At 42.5% G+C, this 20,677-nt stretch overlaps 1 protein-coding gene across 1 annotated transcript; it reads right to left on the bottom strand.

The window, feature by feature from the left end:
• Positions 1-1,116: 1,116 nt before the first annotated feature.
• SLC25A15 (solute carrier family 25 member 15) lies at positions 1,117-18,208 on the bottom strand. Its single transcript, XM_071738317.1, has 8 exons — positions 18,071-18,208; positions 17,325-17,436; positions 15,489-15,616; positions 10,567-10,825; positions 5,973-6,110; positions 5,414-5,583; positions 4,342-4,500; positions 1,117-3,421 (listed from the first exon to the last, which is right to left on the bottom strand). The coding sequence occupies exons 3-8, from the start codon at positions 15,541-15,543 to the stop codon at positions 3,297-3,299; spliced, it is 906 nt and encodes a 301-aa protein (XP_071594418.1). The 5' UTR covers positions 15,544-15,616; positions 17,325-17,436; positions 18,071-18,208; the 3' UTR covers positions 1,117-3,296.
• Between the last annotated feature and the right edge of the window lie 2,469 nt (positions 18,209-20,677).

Here is a 20,677-nt window from a genome sequence, read left to right as displayed (position 1 = left end):
TAACATCACAGGATGTTACTGTGTTTCTTGTACTGGGGAACTTGAATGAGATTCAGCATTCCAGGAGTGCTCTGACATATGAGCAGAGGGTGGGAACTATTAAGGATCATCTTCAACTTTTGCAACACTGTCCTCTAGCTGTAGTGTTGACTCAAAGGCTGCACAGATATTTCACATAACCTTGCTAAGCCTGGCCCTCAATGTTAGTGGGTGTTTGCAAAGTTATTGTGACCTCCAGGGAGAAATCCCCTTACAGAGGAGTGAGCCCAAAGCTGCCTCACTGTAGGGTGATGAAGCAAGAAGGCAGCCAAGGCTGCTGTGTGCACCCTGAACATCCCAGGAGGAGGGGGAAGAGAGGAGGGGGGGAGGATGCCAGTTTGTTGCAGCTAGAAGGGCTGATGACCAAGTTCCTTTTGGCTTAGCTCAGGCAATTGGATATCACTGTCCTCAGATGCCCTTTCCAGTGGCTTGCAGGGCTTTTGAGGTGAACCTTCTGCTTATGGAGTAAGCAAATCTCTCACAGAGCTGCAGCAAAGGCTACAGCAGCAAGAATCAAGACTTTTCTAGCTGAAGCATGCAGTTAAGTAAAACCTGTTGTATAAGCAGGAATGAGTGACTAAATAGATATCTGCAGGAGATGCTACATTTCTCTTAAGAGATCCAAGCACCACTGCTCAGAAGATGGTAACTAAAAGTTCCTGAACGTCCTGGAGCACTGACCTTCTCAGGCTTCAGTGGGGTGGGCATTGTGGTATTTAGGTGATCTGTGCTGGACTTCTGGCAGGAAACTTCGAGATGTATTGTGTTACCAACATTCTAGATACTTGGAAGTAGAGTTGAACCTCAATATTAGAACAGACTTTGGTACTAACAAAGCCACAGGCTAAGGGCTAACCTGTTGGCTTCATTTTTCATAGCAGACTATGTAAAATCTGCAGTTGTTCCACAGCACCTTGTTGCAACTGGCACTTTACCTTCAGTTTTGAGGGTTTTATGGGTTAACTGATTGCAAAATCACTTCCTTTATTTCTGAAGGGATTGTGAAACTTCCTTCAGTATTTCTTTTCAGCTAGACAAGCTTCTTCAAATATTGTTGCACAAACAAGTCAAGTCCTCAATCAAACCAAGCTTTATTCCCATGAATTCCTATACCAACAAAAGTTTTGAGCTGAACAAGTGATACAAGTATGCAACTTAAGCAGCTGCGAATGGAAAAATTACTGCTTATGTCAGCTTTATAAAGTAAACTCAAAATGCATGTCTTTCAGCTACCAGCTTCTTGTATGCTCAGCTCTGAATATCCTGCTTCTCTTGAAGCTTCAACTGTTTTATTAAAAACTGCAACCATAAGCTTTAAAAAATGAAAGCAAAGACAAATCTTAGAAATAGATTCAACTTTGAAAGTATTCCACTGATGTTGATTCACTCCTTACCTTTTCATAATTATTAGAAACATGTACAAATATATTATTTCTCTTGGGTAGACACCTTTGAAAAGAGGGGAAGGTCTTAACAACTCTTAAAGCCTCACCCTCCTACCTGAATTATTTAAACATTTGGTATAAATTCCTTCTAAAGTATTGATGGTGCACTGTATTACTGCTGCTAGCGTACCAGTCAACCAAGGTAAAGTGGTGCAATAGATGTGTCAGTCATGTCCTTCTTTACTGCCTTTTCTCATGGGTGTATTAAAGGGAGATGATCAGTTCCTGCTCTTTGTGAAGGTGGAGGGAAACAGCTTGTGGAAGTACAGCAACCACCTTTCATCAAGCAGGCTGGAACAAGGCAGTAGCCAGTTGAGGTGCACCCTGGCTACTATGCAGGAGGCAGTAGGTACTGAGATGCTTTCCTCTATGCCCAAAGCTTTTTCCTGTTTCTAGGGTTGGAAATGGAAACTGTAACACACAAAACTGAGCTGTTCCAGCTGTGACTGCTGTCAGTCACTGACAAACTATGGTTGCTGTGACAAGCTCCTATCTCTGAGTAGCTCTGATGATTTTTGGTGGATCAAACAGTCCTGTCTGTACCTTCCATAAACATGGGTTGTGATTTTCAGCATGTGGACAATGTGGCCCTCTACAACTCTAGGCTTGAGTCATGAACTGTGTTGCACTGAGATCTGCTTTGCCTTCTCCCAGGCAGAGCATGCTTGTATAAAGAACACCCTACTTCAAGAATGAAAGGGGCATCTAGAAGTAGGTGCTACTGGATCATTTTGGATAATGCTGACTAACAGCAAGTGTAATCAAGTAACATGACCAAGCAAGTGTGCCCTCCAGGCCTGAAGGTGAAATGAACTCCAGTCATATGAGCTTTTTCCAGGAGCTGAAGAGACAGCAAGTGGCAGGACTCCAGCCCAAGTAAGTGCCTGCTAGACCATCGTGGCAGTTGTTTTTAGGAACTCAGTTCTAGCTTTCCAGCTCCTCTTCAGTTTCCTGTTCTTCAAGCACCTGCACTCATTCATGTCAAGGTGACCAAAACAGGAGCCTCCACAAAATTACAATTCTGTCCTCAAAGCCAGCAGCTATTTCCATCAGAGTCTTCCATTAAGTGTTTAGGTCAGTGGTGCTGAATGTATTCCACCACTTCTTGGAAGAATTTAGAAAATAAGATAATACCCTCTTGTTACAAATGCTGTATGGGCTCCTTAAACACAGTAATTATGTTTTTATCTCAAATTCAGGCCTAACCTGTCTCTAAGTCATATGAGGTAGGGGCTGAAGATTTCCTACTTCAGTAAGCCTGTTCACTAGGATGGAGTACACAAGTCAGACACCAGCTGCCATGACCCTGGAAAAGGCACAGGGCAAAAGGGAGCTGGAGAAGAGCAGGGGTTTAGCTGAGGGATATGTGTAAGTCAGTCACATTCAGCAAGATTACACAGGACTGCTTGTTTTGAGTCAGATACTTGCCAGCAACAGCTGGAAAAGTTAACAATTGCAGCACAGATTTTAAAGCAATGCTTTGCCTTAAGCAAATGCATGTTACATTAAACCCAACAGGTCAACATAACTTTTTAGCACCATTACAGATCAGGAAAATACATTTAGGACATGCAGTGTACCTAGTACAGAATCTGCAAGATGGAGATAGTTCTGCTGGTACAGATCAAGCAGCGTGTACACGTCACTATAAAAGTCACCTGAATTTAAAAGTTTGCAAATCCTAAATCAGAGTTCCTAAGATTAGGTCACTGATTTGGCCTTGCTCAGACCATGATGTGATCTATAGGTTTTTTTTTTAATGTTTATCTATATAATCCTTTAAAAACCTTTTATTCTGTCTGCCAGAAGGTCTCAGTAAGAATCTATTTGGCTCATCATGAGTTTACGGCTGTACTCGTAGGCAAGGAACAGAGCCCCGTTGGCCACAAATGCACGGATCATAGTTGGCAATAGTCCAGAATACAAGGCAAGCACACCTGGAAAAAAAAAAATCAGAGCCAGTTAGCAATTTATGCAAATCTGCATCAAGCACTCTGCAGGCTACTGAAGTAATGATGCTGCTGCTGAGGAGGGACACACAGGGACACCCACACGGACGGACGGACACACACACCAGCTGAACTCACAGGTATAGCTGCTAACTGAAGTGATAGTGATAGAGAAGGAATAGTTAGAGTTGTAACAAGTTCAGCCATTGCAGTGCTTAGGTTAGAAGCTTATCTAAGGTATGTCAGGACACATAATGCTGCCCTGGCCACCTGAGGATACAATTTACAGCGGCAGTACCAAAGCTGGCAAGGGGACAGAAATAACAGCAGGACTCTGTTTGAACTGTGACCCAAGACAGACTACTGCTCTGATGAGTATTTTCCCTAGTAATAGGGCCAGGATTCATATCTGCTGACATGTACATTCTTAGACCACCTTCTGAAGTGGCTGGTGTAGGTGTTTTCCAGAGATGGGACACTGAGGTAGGTGGTCCAAGTTGCCAGGCTATAAAGGATTGATTCATCAAACTGCCCTCAGTCAGCCCTGTATTAAATTTTAGAGTTGAGCAAAAGTTCTGTACTAAACTTAAGCAGTTCCTTGAGTTTTCAGGTATAGATTTGGTCATGGGGCATATTCCTTCATCTGCTTTTAATGCAGACTGAGCTTTTGTTAACTTAAGTGAATTGTCTCCTGAGCCAAGAGGCACAGCAGGTGCTGTAGGTCTAAATTTCTAGATTCCAATCTTTCCACACTACAGGAAACATCAATATTTCTGTTTGTTGTTAATGGTTATTGTCTGTCTCTAACATATTATCAGTGGACAAGATTTCTCAAGCAATTCATGGTGTTGGAGGGTAAAGATACCATCTGAAGGCCTGCAGATTCCATTAATGTGCTGCATACTCACCTTCAGTTCTCACAACAGTTGCAAATGTTCCTATGAAGCCTGTCTGTTTTCCAGCCATTGATAGGACCTGAATTCTAGATTTGACAGAATCCACAGGATACACAGTAATCCACAGACAGCTGCCTCCAAAACCTCCACTTATTAGCAAAGCAATGGGACCTAAGGGTAAGAAATAAGCTTTTACACACACCACAAAACATTCACCAACATAAATACCACACTATTTCATCTACAGAGGAGGAATCTCCTTAAGTCAAAACAGCAGTTTCTTCTCCCCCACAAACCTTTAAGTTAATTTTAAGCCACTGGTAAGTTGCAAGTTTAAGCAAAAGCTCAAAGGTCCTAAGGACTGCCTCTTAGTTTATTGGCCATGATAAAAAAAGCACAACTTGGAATTCTGTTTTGACTGTAATTCCCAGTGACACTTGTAATCACTTTCCAGTGATAACTATGAAATGACTTAAGAGTAACATCGTATGTCACAAATATTTACTTGGGACTGTGAAGTTACTGTGATGTCATTTTGCATGATGTGGCCTCATTTTGTGTTTCAGATCAGATGTTTATAAACATTTTGCAACAACAGAGAGCAGAACCTGTGCAGCTGAAATCCTAACTCCCAGCAGGGTGAAGTATTACTGTTCAGTCTTTCAACAGGAGATAAGTGATCTTTATTCTGACATCTCATTTTTTCATGTCTGATTTTCCACCTCGTTGTTCTTACAATCATTGTGATGACATCTAGCAGTCAGAATTCATTTTGGCATACACTCAAACACACTGTTCAAGAGAATACAGCTAAAAAGAATTTTAAAAAAACCCAAAAAACAAAAAAAACCACTCTACAGGGCTGCTGAAACGTTCGGAGTTGTGTTGCACTGTAGTCAGATATTTAAGTAGTTTTGTATTATTACTGTTAGTGCACTGTGTTTTTATTTTACATGCATTTTTTATTTACATGTTTTATTTTACATGCATTTTACAGTCACTGTGCATCACCAGGGTATCTTCAGGGATGATAGGCCCCCCCCCAACAGCATACAAAAATCCACCTGAGAAAAGGATGCTGTACCTAATTCATCTTTGGATCTCCCAGAGGCAAAGAACGTCCTGCTCAGTTCATACCCTCCAAAAAAGAGGAAATAGCCTGGGACTTCTCTCAGTAACGTGCTTGACCAGCCACGGTAAAATCCAAGGGGACCATCCTTTTGAATAACACTCTTCACTACTGACCAAACTGTGCTGAGAGAGAGGTTGATCCAGTTAGTGATGCTTAATAGACAAATAGCAATATATATCTATATATATTCTTGCTATCTAGCCAGATAGCAAGAAGGTTACAGAACAACAGGCACCTGCAGCCACAACTGAGGGGTACACCAATTGTATGACCAACAGAATTCAAGTAAGACTTAGAACAAGATCCTGGCAGGTGCTCTTCACTGGCATCCAGCTTTAATACCAGAAATATCTCCAGGCCACAAATGGAGCTGGCCCTCCCAGCCACAAGTCTTCTCTGGTTAACAGTGCACTACACTAGTAAGTGTGGCACTGAGCCAGTACAGAATTAAAAATAGTAAATACACATAAAAGGGTTGGTTTGGGAGGTACTGTGCAGGGTGTATACTTACTTCTGTCCCTGGATTATCTTTCCTGACAACTGCATTTCGTGCATGGCCTGCAGCCGGCACTTCACCAGCTCTGTTGGGCAGAGGGCAAGGGTGGCAAAGGCAGAGGCAAAGGAGCCTGCAGCAGCATTCTGCAGATCACTGCAAGAGAGAAACTGCAGAGGGTATTTGGGCACTGACCTTTGGTGCTGGGGAGCCACTGCAGTGGCAAGTGGCTACCTGTATTCTAAATACCATTAAGAAAAACTGACAGTCTTAGGGGAAGGGTCTCAAGGGAGAAAAGGGCAGTTACTTGAACTATGGAGATGAAAAACTCGGCTCCTCATCCCATCTTTGTATACAATTCAAATATATCCTTCTGACACCCGAGAAGAGACCATGCAACTGTTACCTTTTTTTACTATACTTCAGTGATAGCAGAAAAATATTGTCAGATCTTCCCCTTTGTGGTTTTTATTGAAGTTTCAACAGACATGTTTTACTGGACAATTTTAGGTACTAGTTACTTCCTCAAAGAGGACAGGATCAATATTCATTTCATATAGATGTCAAAATCACTCTAGCAGTATTAATACAGGTTTACAGTAGAAGATGCTACAAATCTGAAACCAAGGCACAACAGACCACTCTCATCTTTCTGTGGATGTGCTGCCACAAGTGTAAGCATGTGAATATGAAATAGTGCAGACAAATATAAATGACATGACTGAACAGGACAGAATTGTACCCTGCACTGATTCACCATATTCCAAAATGGTTGCAGCTCCCTTTGCAGTGGTATTGCACACTGCAAAGTTTGGGCTGCTAAACTGCCAGGGGTCAAAAGGTACTCCAGGATCATACTGCTTTAGGATACACTCCAAAAGGGCTCCTACAAGTACTGGTGTGTTGGACAGGAGCTGTGCAATAGCACAGAACAAGCAAGTGGAGCCTGGGGAGTCAGCACAGTGGAGACTGCTGCACAGAAGCTTCTTCCATGTGAGGGAGATGTTATCCCAGTGCCCAGGAGTTTTATACACCTATAGTATCAGAGCTTAAAGGTTGCAACTTTGCACCTTACAGAAGCATCATGGAACTAAAGCTGTTACACGAATCAAAGCTCGTGACAGCCAGATGGCAGTGACAAGAACTATCAAAGTGGGAGAAATCAGTAACTGCCTGCAGAGCAGAAATGGAATAACAGGCAGTAAATAAGAAATAGCAAGATTGATTGCACAGCCCTCTTGCAGTGCACGCACAACAGGGAGTCAAGATGCAGCCCACCAAACCTCAAAAGAGAGCAAGGCAGAGTTAAAATACAGTGTGTGGCTGAGCCCTGCAGGGATTGAGCTATGAGCTAGAGCAAGGCAGTGAGGTTACACATTGAAGAATAAAGATAAGGAAATGCAAAAAAGAGGTGCCTTCAACTACATGTTAAATAGTACACAGGATGCTTCCTCCTTCAGGAAAAAAAACTGGCTATCAGACTTGAAAAGAATTCTGACACATGTACATAAAGGACTAGATTTAGCCATAATTCAGCTATTTTCTACTTTTGCCTGTTGATTAAATTCTACATACAAAAATTCAACTAGACCCACTCTTTAGGCTTTAGTCTTTAATATAGTTAATGTCACTGCAGAAGTAACAAGCCTTGAATCCTGTTCAAGTTCCCTCTCAACTCAAAATACCTAATTTAGTATTTTTTCTGGATGAAAGACTTTTGATCATACATCACAGGAGCAAGAATCCTCTGACACTGCTGCTTCCTCTGTAAGAGGCATTTATGCTGTTTTTTTTTTTTTTTTTTTTTTTTTTTTAAAAAAAAAAACCTGCTGAAGATGACTAGTCATGTACTAAGAAAGTCATACTGAGGTGAACAAAGATAATAGTTGTCTCAGATCAAACTTTAGGACAGAGCAAAATCAGTTTGGTTGGACTAAATGAGTATATAAAGACAAACTGAATTTAGCACTTCTCTTTCTATTTGGTTTTATAGGTTTAGACTTCAGCATAGAAGGTGGTCAATTTGGATCAAAATGGATATTAAAATATAAATAGAATTTAGCATTTTTCTCTCCATTTGTTTCCTTTTTGACTCACGTATCAGTGGCATATATTCCTCTAACTGGAAAAATTGCCATTTTGCAACTGTCCTTCCAACTGTTTTGATCCAGGGGTATCCCTAAACACAGGAAGACCAGACAAGCTTATTTCCAAGCCATTTAAAAATATGACTGAAAAGCTAACTTAAAGCAAACCCAAACTATTACAGCTCATTTTGAGAAATCTCAAACACTGTAAAATAATGAAAAAGTGACAGGCAATTGCTTAATATAGGTAAGAAAAACAATCAGGTTCATTTCATTTTGACTTCATTCTTCTTCTTTGGGCTAAGACAGCTTTTAAAAAACTATTTTTTAAAAAGTAGATGCAATAAATGTAATTATAATTATATGTAATATGTAATATTATATGTAATTATAATTCTTTACTTGTCATGTCTGGAGACAGCCACTTCATCAGGTTTTCTTTCCTTCCACACTACAGAAGTGTCTCAACTCTTCCACAATGAGAATGGGTGAGGACATCCTGGACAGGCCACATGTGCTCAACATGTCAACACAGTTCTCATTTATGCACCTCAAAAGATGCTCCACAATGGTCCAGATGAAGATAACACAGGAGCAGGACCAAGGGAGAAACCTTTCAAGTAAGCTTAAATCCTTTTTTGTGGTGTTCTAGTACAGCCATGCAGTAACACTCATTGCTTTTCAATCAATAAATTAAACAGCCCTCCTGAACCTGAAAATGAAAGTCAGTACCTGACAAAGGAAAGATGAGTCAGATGTCAGAGGCATTTGCTGTTGCTACATACAGAAATTATATGTTCTCATTCTGTACCTACTAAAAAAATGTACATCTATGTGTATGGTTTGAGTTTCCTCCCCTACATACACCCTAAACATGCTGTCTCAGTCACATGAAGAATGATCCTAGAACCTCTGCAAGTCTGTGCTCTGCCTCCCAGGAGGATCACAAAAGCTTAGTTAAGAAGAAGTATGCTGTTGTTAGGCCTACCTCCTACATTTTAGTGGGTAAGAAAAGGCCCATAAAGCTGAGCAAGCAGAAAACCTCTGATCTAAGAAAGCAATAAAAAAGATGCAAACAATCCTGTCTCGGCTGAGAGGTCTCAACTACCAGAAAACAGTGGAAAAGAATGCAAGTAGAGAGCAATTAATATAATTTGCTTCCTCATCACTTTGTGTTACCTCAAAGCAGGCCTCAGTCTTAAGATAAAGCATATCTTAACATATGACAGGAGAACACTTCACCTCCTGTCAACTTTTAGATACTTGTCTTGCACTTAGGTATCTACCTGTGCCACGTCAGAGATCTCAAATGCAGAATCATGGCCTCCCTGGCTACTCCCAGCTGCAAACAAAGCTATTAATAAAAAGCTGGATGTGGTTAACCTTGTGGTACTTTTTGGATGGAGTTGGGACAGTGTGAGGAGTCTTTTAGACAGTGTGGGACAGCACAAGGATAGAGAAGGTGCAACTGCCCTCAGGGCTGCACAGAAGACATACCTTCCCCAGCTAGAAAAAGATTAGGATTGTTATGCCAGTGCATAAATCCATGACTTGTCCACACTTGGAATACTCTGCACTGCTCTGGCCTTGTGAGCTCAAACCCAGATGCATCAGAACTACAAGAATTCCAGAGAAAGTCAAAGACAGTTAAAGAAATAAGCCCTGAGTTCTCACTGACTAGGAGGGCTAAAATCCTTCCACCTAGAAGACACAGGTGGGGAAAAGGGACACAGAGTAATGGAAAGAGGTCTACAAAATCCCAAGTGGCATGAAGACAGTGGCTAAGGATAAACTGTCTCTTCCTATTACAGAATTAATGATTGTCACACCTGCAGAACTCTGTTGAAGTGGATCACAGAAGCAAGGAACCTACAAAAATGAGGCGTGACTGGACAAGGGCTTTGATAAAAAAAAAATTTAAAAAATTCACTGGATCACACTGGGCTCAAATCCTTTGGACCAACACAGCCTGGCAGAGAACTCAGAGTAAGTATCAAACACTTCCTCTCTGTGTTCTTATTAAGAAATGACCACTCATTGCCAGTACTGTAAATAACACACTGTGCGATACTGGACCCTCAGTCTAACCATGAATAAATTCAAGCTTTTGAAGTGTAAATACATAAATTTAAAAAGCAAGGCAGTGTTAGAAAAGTGTCCTTTCTCCTTAATGTGCCTCCCTGTAAGAGGAACCATTACCTCCCCTGCAAAGCCAGAACCTAGAGATCAAGGGAGTGCAAGCTTTCAGATGCTGCAATGATCATTCTCTTTGGTAAGATGTTCCAGTTCTTGAATATCCCACTGAAGTTGTGATTATCTACATCAGTCAGCTGCAGTGACAAGGAGATGACTCTGCTGTACTTAGACACCATATCCTAGCACAAAGGTCTATATCCAAAACTTAGACTGCATATTGACAGAATGAGTCCTAGTACATCAGTTGCACACTGACAGTACAGTGGTTGCAAGTAGCAGTTGCATGACTTTTTATTTATTTCAAAACATGAAACATTTCTATTACTCACCTGAGCTTGGTTTTCCTGTCTACTCCAACAATTTTTCTCACAATTTGTTGACAAAACCCATAGCACATGAACAGAACGGAGTTCTCTGCAATGTTGGCTAAAAGTGCTGGTGTGGTTCCTTTGTAGAAGCCTCGAAATCCCACTTGCTTATAGGTTTTCACAAAACAGTCAACAAGTCCTTTGTACATCTCAGGGAACGTCTGCATCTTCACCTTTGCAGTGTCAAAGGGCTGGCCTGTCACCACACATGCTATCCCACCTAAGGAAGCAGTGGAAGGGAAGAGGGTGTCTGAAGGTTATGAGGTGCACTATTATGAAAAGCACACAGAAAGCAAAGATGAAAGAATTCTCTGCAAGAAAAGACAACTGCACTTATTTTAGCACAATGACATCAATTGTCAGTGGTGAATTGAGTTACCTGAAGAAAAAAACAATCCTGCAAAAGAGCACTCAGTGACAGCTTGATTCTCATTACACTTTTCTTTGTCTTACTAAAAGCAAGCATCTAAATTAATAAGTTCACTTTCATAAACAGGTACTGAATTAGAGGTATTGTTCTGCAATCAGCTCACTTGTGTTAATAAGTTAAGCAACATTTTTCCTTGCTCATTGATGCAGTGGTTCAGAAGCCATTTGATTTTGCATTTCAACAATAACAAAAATCTAAAGGATTTGTAATCAAGTGAGACAAAGATTTTCCCAGGACAAGAGGAACACTTCAGAGTGCTAAAACTGATGCTAAATTGATGTATCAAAAGACTCAAACTCTTTACTTCAAAACTCCAGATGATTCTTATTTACATTTAATCCTTACATACTGGAAGAAAGCGTCCAGAATAAGCTGAAAAAGGACAAAAGGGCAAAGTTTCTCAACACGTTATCTTTTCCAAATTGAACTGCAAGGTCAATACCCTGAAAAATTGTGAGATACTTCCATCAATGTCATCATAACCACTTTGCCCCCAGTGCAGCAGTGCAGTGTTCTTCCACAAGATCTAATTCAATTCAGTAGCCTGCAGAAAGAACTAATGTTACATTTGTTTCAGTAAGAAATACCATTCTACACTGACAGCAATCTATTAGGAGCCAATACCTAACAGGCAGCATGCTAGGATAGATTTACCTTACATGAGCAGAGTGATTTTGCTTTTTCTAGCAAGAAAGAAGAACCATCATAAATGAGAACCTGGTCCTTAGCCAAAGCTGACATGCATATATCTTAATGAGGGTAAGTTAAGTTGGTTTTTTTTTCCACACTAGGAACTGGAAATAATTATTTGTAGAAGTGGATAATGTAAATAAACTGAAATAGAAACAAATGTGTGAATTTAATTAAGATTAATTACTTTTCTTCTAAGAGTAGAAGAGTAAGCAAGTGCTTGTTTAACCAGGGTGATTTTCAATTGATTTTACTTTTGGCAAACACACTTGTGTTACATTATTGCTGCTCTTCTGCAAAGAGGTACTTCAGGTCTCTAAGAGGAATTCAGTGTCCTCATTCTCAATAACATGGATCATTAAAAGCTTCAGAGCAAATCATGCAAGGAAGCCTGAAGAGCTTTTTGCTCTGGGAGGGATAACCAGGGAGAGAAGCAGCTGGATCAGACCAGTAACATGAATGTGAGCCAGAGATGGAAAGCAGAGGTGGAAGGGCTCAGACAACACAACTTGCAGGCAAGTCAGGTAGATACTCATCTATAGGACAAATGCTAGGTTCCTGTGTAAAGGTACACCAAAACCATCCAGATGTAGTAATATAATGGCTGTTGGAAGAAGCTTGAGAAAACCGGGAATGGCCTGGGAAATGCCAAACAAAAAAACTGGGAGCTGACTGAATGATTGTTCCAAGAAGAGAAAGGGTTCTCCTCACACTGTCAACTGGAGGTGGCACAAGCAGCCCCCTAAACTACAGCAATGACCTTTGTAAGCCTCAAGGTAAATACCAAGAATCTCAGTTAGTATCTAAAATATTCAAGACAAAATAATTCTTCCAGCCAGCAGTAAAGAGTCTGAAAAAAAAACCAAACCCCAAACCGATAACAAAAAGAAAAAAAAAAAAAAATGAAAAAAGAAAAAAGAAAAAAAGAAAAAAAATCAACCCTGCTTAAACATTGGGACAAATATAGTCCTAATAACAACATGAGAATGGTGGAGGAAAAGAGTCCTACTTAATCAAAGAAGTGATTAGAGGTTGCCCAGATCCCAGGCAAAGGACTATTACCCATAGGCAACTAAATGACTTAATTATTCTTGTTCAGAATTTGCTTGCCCCAGTATGTCATTACATTATCATCTAACTGAGAAAGGTAAAATCAGGTTACACATTTGCAGGAGGAATTAGCTGTTTGCTCAGTTAAAAATGCACTTTCTAAAGGGTACAAACATACGTAACACAGAAACAAGCACTCCCAATGAACACAGGCAATACAAAGCAAAAATGTGGAAAGAATATGCAAAATAAATACTAGAGGACTAGTTGTCCTGGTTTGGGCCAGGATGAAGGTGATTTTCTGTCTTGTATTTTTGCTTTTAGCTAAGTCTCTTGTAAGTAGTTGCACTTGTTGAAATTAACAGCAAGTTTCTCAGACAGTGTGTGTTTCTAGGACTGATAACACTCGATGTTCACAGTTACAGCCAGAGACTGGTGTGCAGAGCCAAGGACACTGCTCAGCTCTGGGGAAAACAAAGAGGTCCCACGTGCATCCCTCCTTTGGGGAGGAACGGACAAGATAGATGCCAGAATTAACCAAACAGAGTATTCCATCCCATATATGTCATCCTCAGTATAAATTTGAGGGATCACGAGGGCCAAGCCAGATTTCCTGCTTCCAGCTTCCGGCTGCCTGCCCTTCCTGCCTTTCCTGCTTCCCTTTCCTTCACCCGGCATCCTGGAAGGATCCCGTCCGTTCATCTGCCTGTGGTCCTGATCCGTGCCAGCCCTTATCTGTGTGTTCCTGCCTCCAGTTCCCAACTGCTGCCAACTCCAGGAGTCCAGCCTGGACTTTCCCAGAGCTGCCCTGCAGCCCCGGTGGTGACATGAGAGCTATTGGGGGAAAAGGGGGAGGAATATGGTATCCATTTTCTTGTATATTTGTATATATTTAGTAATTTTTCCTATTTATCATTCCTGTTCCATTAAAGTTGTGTAGTTTAGTTTCCAACCCATAAGTCTCTCTCCCTTATTCTCTCTCCTTTCTTATCAGGGAGGAGAGAGAGATTAATAGAGAGCTTGGTTTACTCAGTTAATTGCCAGGCCAGTGTCAAACCCTGACACCAGTAAAAGTATCTGTTACAACAGAAGTAGCAAAGAAGAAGAAGGGTTACTTAGGATTACTGAAGTTATGTTGAAAAAGGTCTGACTTTTTATCTTACCTGGAAGAACTACACCAGAGAAGAAACCAACACAACTTACTAGTTCTAAGATCCTCCAAGCAATACTGCCAAAACCCAGGCAAAGCTCAACTCCTGCCCTCCTAGCCTGGGTGCAGGCATGAAACACAGGAACCAAGCAATAGGTTCCAGAGTTAATGGTGTTTACCAGCTCTGGTAGTAGCCAAGATGAGACTCACCAGGCTTCAACTCAAAGTCAACTTCCTGAGCCAGACTGTTCCACAGCCCTGGATGCTGACAGTAGCATTCCTGAGCTGAAGTACTGGGAAGGAAAGCAATCGTGCCTCCCACTTAAGCACCTGAAAACAGCTGGAAAATTGTCAAAAATAGCATAGATATTAAGTAGCTATTTTGGGAAACAGAGTAGATGTAATAGCTATTCTTGCCTGGGGACACAAAACCAAGGAGAATGAACAAACTAACAGGAAAGTATTTTTTCTAAGGTAAAGAAGGAATAATAAGAGAAATGCTTCTCTTCCCTTGGAGGAAGTGAGAGTGTTGTATCATCAATAATATATTTTGCAAAGGTTAACAAAGGAGGTTGTCAATGAGCAAAATGTGGGGGCAGACAAAATACTTGAAGGTGCCACATTAGGCTCATGTAGTATGTCAGCTCTTGCTCTTTCACTGCACTGTTAACTCTACTCTGACAAATGACCTCAAACAGCTACCCTTTAATGCATTTAAACACCATTAATACTGTTGTATTCACAGCTTTAACAGTCATAAAAGGACTGACTAAAATAGGTACTGCGTGGGAAATTAAAAACATGAAATTGTTTAAACTGATTACAATGGTACATTAGACAAATCTTCCCTTCCACCTTTTCTATATAAACATTCTCTCTTTAGAAAGGCCAAAAAGACCATTTTTCCCTGGAAGACTTAAAAACTGATCATCTCTCAGCCACAGACAACACCAACATGTTAACATCAGTGAGACAATGCAACTGTTTCCATCTTTTAAGACTGTCACAACTGGTCTGGCAGAACTTTATAGCACAGACTAAACTGAAGGGAAAGTTAGTTAAGTGAATTCATAGTCATCAGTCCTACTACTGAGCTTCCCAGCTTTTAAAGCTTCACACAGGGATGCTGTCTGAGCCAATAACCCTACAGACAGCCCCTAGGCTGTTTCAGTTAGAGGTGCCTGTGACAAAAGTGCCACCTCAATCATTCACACAACGAGTTCATTCCAAACCTCTGCTTGTGACTCATTCTTAATTAAGTTCATGTAAGCATGAGAACCAACACTGAAACTTAAACCTGATTCTGGAAAGTTACTGGTCTGAAATAGGGGTTACATCTTCATTGTGTGGCAGGCATTTCACCAGGCAGGAGTGATAGTGATGCAGTTACAACACTGACTGAGGTCAGCTGCTTTACCTCCATATCCTTAAAATACAGAAAGTGAGACTTTTTATAGCCAAAGGAAAATGCTTTTACATGCTTTACAAAACTATAAAAGTAAATGCTTTACAAAAGAAGTGCCTCTCAGAAGTTTTGTACAACAAAGTTCTCTCTAACATTACCTGCAGCTCCTGCTGTCAGGTCAATAGCAGCCTGAAGAGCAGAGTTGATCCTCATGCTTCACACTTGTTTATCAGTTAAATCAGAACGAAGTCTCCCTTCTCCTGGCACGTGTTGAGATACTTGTCTCCTGAGGGAAGAGAAAGATGAAGCATACAGAGTTTACAGCAATAACATGAATGCTTTCACTTCCATTTTTCCATGTTCTAAACCATTCAGAAATGGAAGATGGTTGTCACCAGGACTGAGACCTACTTGTATTCTGGCTGAATAGTTTTGCCTCATTAGGCAAGTCCCCTGGAGTACCATTGCCTAGCTTCAGATTACTTGGGCTTTCTAGTTTCTAGTCTCCCTTGATCTCTGAAACAAAAGCCAAGAGTACCTCCAGGGAACAGTGTTCAGCATGACCTCACCATTGATTATAGAAGCTTAGTCTCCATAAGATGTCCAAGGCTAGCTGGCAGGAATAGTTCCGCACCCTTCCCACCCCATCTCAGCACCCTATCTGTAAAGCAAAATGGAGAATTGCTCTCATCATGGTGAAGAGCAGCTAAGAAAATTGTATTCATGATGATACATGAGGTATTTCTATGTAGCTCTCAGCAGATACTAACAGAAAAGGAATTAATATGAACAAGTAGAATTGTGTCTAGCTGTCATGTTCCCAGTTTAAGTTCCCCACACCCCAGCATATTTAAAATATAAATTACACCTCATCCCTCAGGAGGGCAGCTGGAAAGCAGAAATACAAAGGTGACGCTTTCAAATAGAACATTCAAATTAATTCAGTTCTCAAGTTTCCAGCAAGGTACTTTCACTGGGCAGGCAGTTAACAGAAGCTTGCTTATCTGGAATAAAATCACCAATCCAAAGAGCTCCCACTGTTTCAAAACCATATTGCTGAGACAGAAGTGCTGTCAAAAAAGTTGGAAGAACCTTAAAAACCATACAAATACACACATGAATCAGCCCCTCATTGACTTTTAAACCAGACTTCAAGCACAGTACATCAGCAAACAGAGCATTTTTCACCCTTCTGACTACTGTAATGCTTCTTTGGAGCCTGCTGCTTCCCAAAATATATTCTGGGGTAATGTGAATGGAAAGCATAATTTCCAGCAGACTACATTGAAAGAATAATTAAACACACTGCATGAACCACATCCTTTTGCAACTTTTACATTACAATCACTGACACTTGCAGAGAAGCAAGGGTTTCAGGAAGCCTGTCTCTAAACAGATTTATTATTCTGAAGCTTTAAAAAAAAACCAACACAGTAGGCCAAATACTGTCACTCAGTAACTTCACATGTCCAGTCTGTTTAAGATGTGTTGCATGAATAGGAATGCAATGGGTTTAATAAATAAATCACTGCTCTTGCCATAAATGGCATGAACAAATGCTGTTTCCAAACTGCAGTTACAGGTTTGAACCATTTCACCACTGACAGAGGCTCTGATACCAAGTTACATTTCAATATCACATATAACTCATTAGCATTCACACAGCACTCCTCAGTTTTGCTTCTCATTTAGAGGAAGAGCAACAGATCAGCCAGACAGCCTCTGAATCAAGGCAATTATTAGAAAGTATCAATTGTCTGCATTCAGTAAAACAGACACTGCTTTTGTCATGCTTGGGGCTTATCAACTTGTGCCAGTCCCCAGTCACCCACACTCACTGGAAGCTTGGAAGCAGAAGGAAAAACAGAGGTATCTATGAAAATATGAAAGTTTTAAGAGCTGGGCAAGTTTCCTGACGCATAAGAGCACACTGATACTTCCAGAAGTTTAAAAAGACTTAGCCAAAACTATACCAGTATCATATATGTACATACCTTCTCTCCTGTTCTTTTCCTATTTGCAGTAACACCAGCAGATTAAGAACTACTTGCAGATCCAGCGAGGCAACAACTGTTGTTACTTCCAATGCAAATCCAAGCCTCAAAACTGGAAACACAGGAGCATGAGTCAGTGTTAACAGGTCCCCCAAAGTCCTCCACACACAGCCCCAGATGTTATTCTCCACCGATCCATCCTCCAAACACCAAGCAGATAAACCCGAAAGGCAGCGCTGCTCCTTGGAAGAGCCTGCACTCAGCCTCAAGGGCCGTACCCCTGCCTCAAGGTCAGGCCGGGCAGCACCGGGGGGACCGGCAGCCACCCCACAGCCCTGCTCCGGGCTCCGTCCTGCCCAGACCGCCAGCGGCAGCAGGGCGGGCACAGCCTTGGGGCTCCTTTCCTTGCGTGTAGCTCCGGCTACACCCGCGGCACCCCCGGTTCCCAGAACACGCTCCCATTTCGAGCGGGAAAGCCCCGGCCTGGCTTCCGCGGGGCTCGCCGGGCCAGGAGGCCGCCGAAACCCGCACCGCCCCCGGCCCGACGCCCTTCCTGGGCGGCCGCACGCAGCCCGCGGCTTCCCGGAGCGCCGTGCATCGCTGAGCCCGCCCGCCCGCCCGCCCGCCAGGCCCGCAGGCCGCGGGGCTGCCTGACTGCCCCTCAGGGACCCCGTCGCACCGAGCAGGCCCGGCCCGGCCGGCAAGGGAAAGGGCAAAGCAGGCGGCCGCCCAGGACAAGCACTCACCGCACACCGCTGCCGCTATATAGGCGGCCGAGGGAGGTGGCGAGGACCTCCCGCGTCTTCCCCGGGGAAGACACGGGTCGGGTCGGGTCGGGGCCTGCCGTGCCCCCGGAGCGAGAGGCGGTTCCGGGCGGGCGGGGAAACGCCCAGCGGCCGGCGCGGCTGGGGGTCGGTGACTGGGTTTTGGGGTCCGCTCCGGTACCGCCCTCGCCCCGCTCCCCCCGCGGAGCCCGGCGGGGCCCTGCGGCCTGGCAGCACCGGCGGGGCGGTGTGAAGGGGAGGTGGCGGCGGAGCCCCTGTTTGGGGCGGCACTCCCGAGGGCCCGGGCGGCGCTCGGGCTCGGTGCGTGGCTTGGCCCGCGGGTGGAGGGGTCGGAGAGGGCAGCACTCGGGCTGGCGGTGCTCGGGTGGAGCTGCAGCACATCATCCTTGCTTGTTTCCCGTAGCACGACCGGCTCGGTGGGCTGCATTTAAGCTTGCTGAGAAGAATGTCTCTGAATTTATAAATTAGAACGACGGTATCTTTTTGGTTCGGTTGGGTGGTTTTCTGCACTGGTTTTAAAAGAGGATTGTTTAGGAATTAAGTACTTGGAAATAATAACAGTGTGCGCCTATGGGGCAACCACACAGCAGTCATGTCCTAACTTACTGAATGGCTTGGGTTGGAAGGGATCTTAAGGTCATCTGGTTCCAAGAACCCTGCATGGGCAGGGACACCTCCCACCAGACCAGGTTGCTCAGAGCCCCATCCAACCTGGCCTTGAACATTTCCAGGGAGGAGGCAGCCACAACTTCCATGGGCAACCTGTGCCAGTGTCTCGCCACCCTCACAGAAAGGAATTTCTTCCTAATGTCCAGCCTAAATCTCCCCTCTTCCAGATAAAAACCATTGCCTGTTGTCCTATCACTGTTTTTCCCCCATTAAGTTTCACATGTTTTACAGCAATAAGCCATGAAGGTTTCTCACTATTTTATACTTAAAGGTACAACAATACAAAATCTTACATCTAGAGGTTCAAACTTATATGTGACATCTTGAATACTGACTACAATAAAAAGGATTTTCTTATGCCTCTTTATTTGAAAGGAATGGTCAAATAATCGTGGAGTTACAAATAAGAGGTATTCCTGTTCAGATATCTGCTAAAAGCTTGAGTTTTCCTTGCACATAAGACAAGAGACCTCTAGCACCTTAACGTGCTACAAAGTGGACATGGACAGACAACTGCAATTGTAAACAATTTGCTGCTGATCAGCAAGTGACTTCCACTAAGCTGAGACATGACTTTTGTGGTCTTGAGTTTTTTGGCAATATGAAGGATAATGCGGTGGCTTAAACCACCGTGTTGAGAGTTAATACCACTTGACTCTGAAACTGTGCAAAACACCTGTTTCTTTTCATTAGGAATCAATGTAAGTGCTTGCAAGAAGGCTCTTCAGAATCAATGCCCAGGTGAAAGCAGTAGGATGCTGTACAACCTGTGGAAAGGTAAATGAGCATTACCTATAGCATGTCAGTGATCTGTAATACTTGAGATATGCTGCCAGACCAGGCAGTGTTTCTGGGAAGCACTGTACACCTGCACTCCGTGCTGAGCTGCACGTTTGTTGGATCAAGGATGTGCAGATCTACGTATTTGAGCTTAGATCCATGGTGTTTCCCTAAAAATAAAACTGACGGTTCCTGCTTTCAAATCTCCAATGTCAAAAGCATTATAAATACCAGAAATTTAAATGTTCAATTTTTTCCTGATACTTTTATTTAATTGTAGGCATCATATGGCTGTTTTTTTCTATGTGGTTGTTTTCTTGAAGCAATAATTTTAAATGGTTTGGGGCTATTCTTCAAAATATGGCAACTATTAAGGAAGAGCAGGATAGGTTATACAAGATTTTAGAAACAGTCCATCAAAATGGAAAGTACTTTATTGCTTTGATGTAGAAATAATTGCTGACTCTGTGGTAACCAGTTTGTGATGGTGAGTTAATTGTGCATTGCAAATGATCTGAAATACTGAGATTACAGTTTATTCACAATGAATATTGACCTGTGTGCTGTCTTCTTTTTTGGCAGGACTGTAGTGCTTGTTGATAAAAAAATACTTAAACCCTAATGTAATGACACTTGCAACTACTATGGCACTAAATGACACGCTGCCTGCTGTTGCATTTTGACAGCTGAAACAACAGGCCCTGAGTATTTCAGGACGCTTGTTCAGAGCCACCTTCCTTGGGCAGACCCCCAGCTTTAGTCTGTATAGGGTCGTGTTTGGACCCTATACAAAAGATGAGCGATGGTGAAAACACTTGAAATGTTGCCTGGGAGATTTTGTAGCCGTGAAATGCAGCACTGCAATGAGCATATTGCCACCACATGGCTATTTCTGTTACCTGCACCCATGTCGACTAAGCCAACCTGAGGTTTTTTGCCTCTGCACCCTGCTGGCATGGAAGTCCTAATGGGCAGGTTTTTTGAAACCTCGAGCTTTCTCTCAAAGGATTTAAGCAGAACAGAAATGGGACGTGTGTGCAGAGAGCTTGCAGGTATTTTTTTGGGAGCATGGAAGTGTTTTCTGGAACTGAAGGGGTCTGGGTTTGGAGTATGGGTGGT

The sequence above is a fragment of the Heliangelus exortis genome, chromosome 1, assembly GCF_036169615.1.
Source record: "Heliangelus exortis chromosome 1, bHelExo1.hap1, whole genome shotgun sequence".
Classification (NCBI taxonomy): Eukaryota; Metazoa; Chordata; class Aves; order Apodiformes; family Trochilidae; genus Heliangelus; species Heliangelus exortis.
The sequence above is the reverse complement of the archived record's forward strand: the minus strand, read 5'-3'. Positions and strand labels throughout refer to the sequence as shown.

Coding starts and splice junctions, on each gene's coding strand:
- SLC25A15 (XM_071738317.1), bottom strand. CDS start 15,543: ATGAGGATCAACTCTGCTCTTCAGGCTGCTATTGACCTGACAGCAGGA. Junction 5,584..5,972: donor AAGATAATCCAGGGACAGAA/GTAAGTATACAC, acceptor CCTCTCTCTCAG/CACAGTTTGGTCAGTAGTGA. Junction 4,501..5,413: donor GAGATCCAAAGATGAATTAG/GTACAGCATCCT, acceptor TCTTACCCTTAG/GTCCCATTGCTTTGCTAATA.